This window comes from Malurus melanocephalus, unplaced genomic scaffold (assembly GCF_030028575.1).
Source record: "Malurus melanocephalus ecotype Western Australia unplaced genomic scaffold, MMel_1.1 scaffold_1160, whole genome shotgun sequence".
Classification (NCBI taxonomy): Eukaryota; Metazoa; Chordata; class Aves; order Passeriformes; family Maluridae; genus Malurus; species Malurus melanocephalus.
In genome coordinates, this window is record NW_026624392.1 from 32,549 (window position 1) to 33,917 (window position 1,369).

The 1,369-nt window shown below is 52.5% G+C and overlaps 1 protein-coding gene across 1 annotated transcript in view; it reads right to left on the reverse strand.

Annotated features, from left to right (window-relative positions):
* MATN1 (matrilin 1) overlaps positions 1–1,369 on the reverse strand; it is a gene marked incomplete at its 3' end in the record, with an annotated part of 15,533 nt that overhangs the window by 10,456 nt on the left and 3,708 nt on the right. Inside the window, exon 2 of the mRNA XM_057387229.1 lies at positions 862–1,208. Within this exon, the coding sequence (XP_057243212.1) occupies positions 862–1,208 (347 nt within the window). The remainder of the gene's footprint in view (positions 1–861; positions 1,209–1,369) is intronic.

A 1,369-nucleotide genomic window follows, 5' to 3' on the forward strand; every position in this document is an offset into this window, starting at 1 on the left:
AATGCCTAAGAGAAGTCATTCCAAGCCCACTGCTCTCCAGGAGTTTTCAGGGAGATGCTGGAAATTCAGGATTGTTTGTGCCAGACAACCAGAGGTGACAGGAACAAGTTTGGGGGAGTTGTCTGGCAGCAGGAAAGGAGCGCACGAGGACAGAGGGAATTGAACGGTGTTGGAGAGATTCCTGAGGAGGATGCAGCATTTCCATGGACAGCTCTGTGGAAATGTCTCTCCARTCCCCAGGATGGTGAATTTACTGTGTGTGAAGTGTCAGACTGCATTTAGAACAAAAACTGAGACTAAGGCTGGAAGTGCTATAACGAGTTTTGTATTTTCTTGAGCTTTGTTTGTAGAAGAATTGAGGAGTTTGAACTTCCCAGAGGTTCTCAAGAACTGAGAAAGGTTTGAACCTTCACAGAGCTTTTCCAGAAGAGAGGTTTGAACCTTCCAGAGCTTTTCAAGGTTTGAGAGGTTTGAACCTTCCTGAGCTTTTAAGGAATTGTGAGGTTTGAACTTCCCAGAGGTTCTCAAGAATTGAAAGGTTTGAACCTCCCAGAGCTTTGCAAGATTTGAAAGGTTTGAATCTCCCACAGGTTTTCCAGAGGAGATTTGAACCTTTCAGGGGTTTTCAAGAGCTGGGGGGTTTGAACCTCCCAGAGCTTTTCTAGAAGAATTGAGATGTTTGTACATCCCAGAGGTTTTCAAGAATTGAGAGGTGTGAACTTCACAGAGGTTTTCCACCTGTGACAATTCACACCTGCCCAATCAAACTCAGAGCAAATCACCTTTCTGCTTTTTCCMACCRCTCCAYGACGAGTCCCAAGCACGGAGCCGCRGGAACCATTCCCTCTCCTTCCCGCTTACCTTCCTGAAGTCGGGAGCGCCRGCCCTGGCGCCCTCGGCGGCGCTGAAGACGCGGCTGACGGCGAACTGGATGGCCAGGCCGGTCATGGTGCCGGTGGAGAGCGGCTGCATGCGGCGCACAGCCTGCAGCAGCGCTGCCTTGCTCTGGGGGCCGTGCAGCGGGACCTCGCTGCGCACGGCGCTGCCGTAGTTGATGATGCCCACGCGGGTGGCGTTGGCGCCCACGTCCAGCCCCTCGATCACCCGCGACACGAACACCTTGATCTTCTCGAACTCGTGCGGCCGCACGCTGCGCGAGCTGTCGATGATGAACACCAGGTCCGTGGGCTTGGTCCGGCACAGGGTGCCTGGGGAGGGCAGGGACAGAGAGGGAATCAGAGGAAAAAAAGGGAAAAAGATCCAGGACGGAGGGAATGGGGCTGTGAGTTTGGCCTTTTCTCTGCCTTGGCCACACCACCTACACTGCACTGAACATTTGAAATGTTCTTTTTGTTTCTATAGGGGAGCA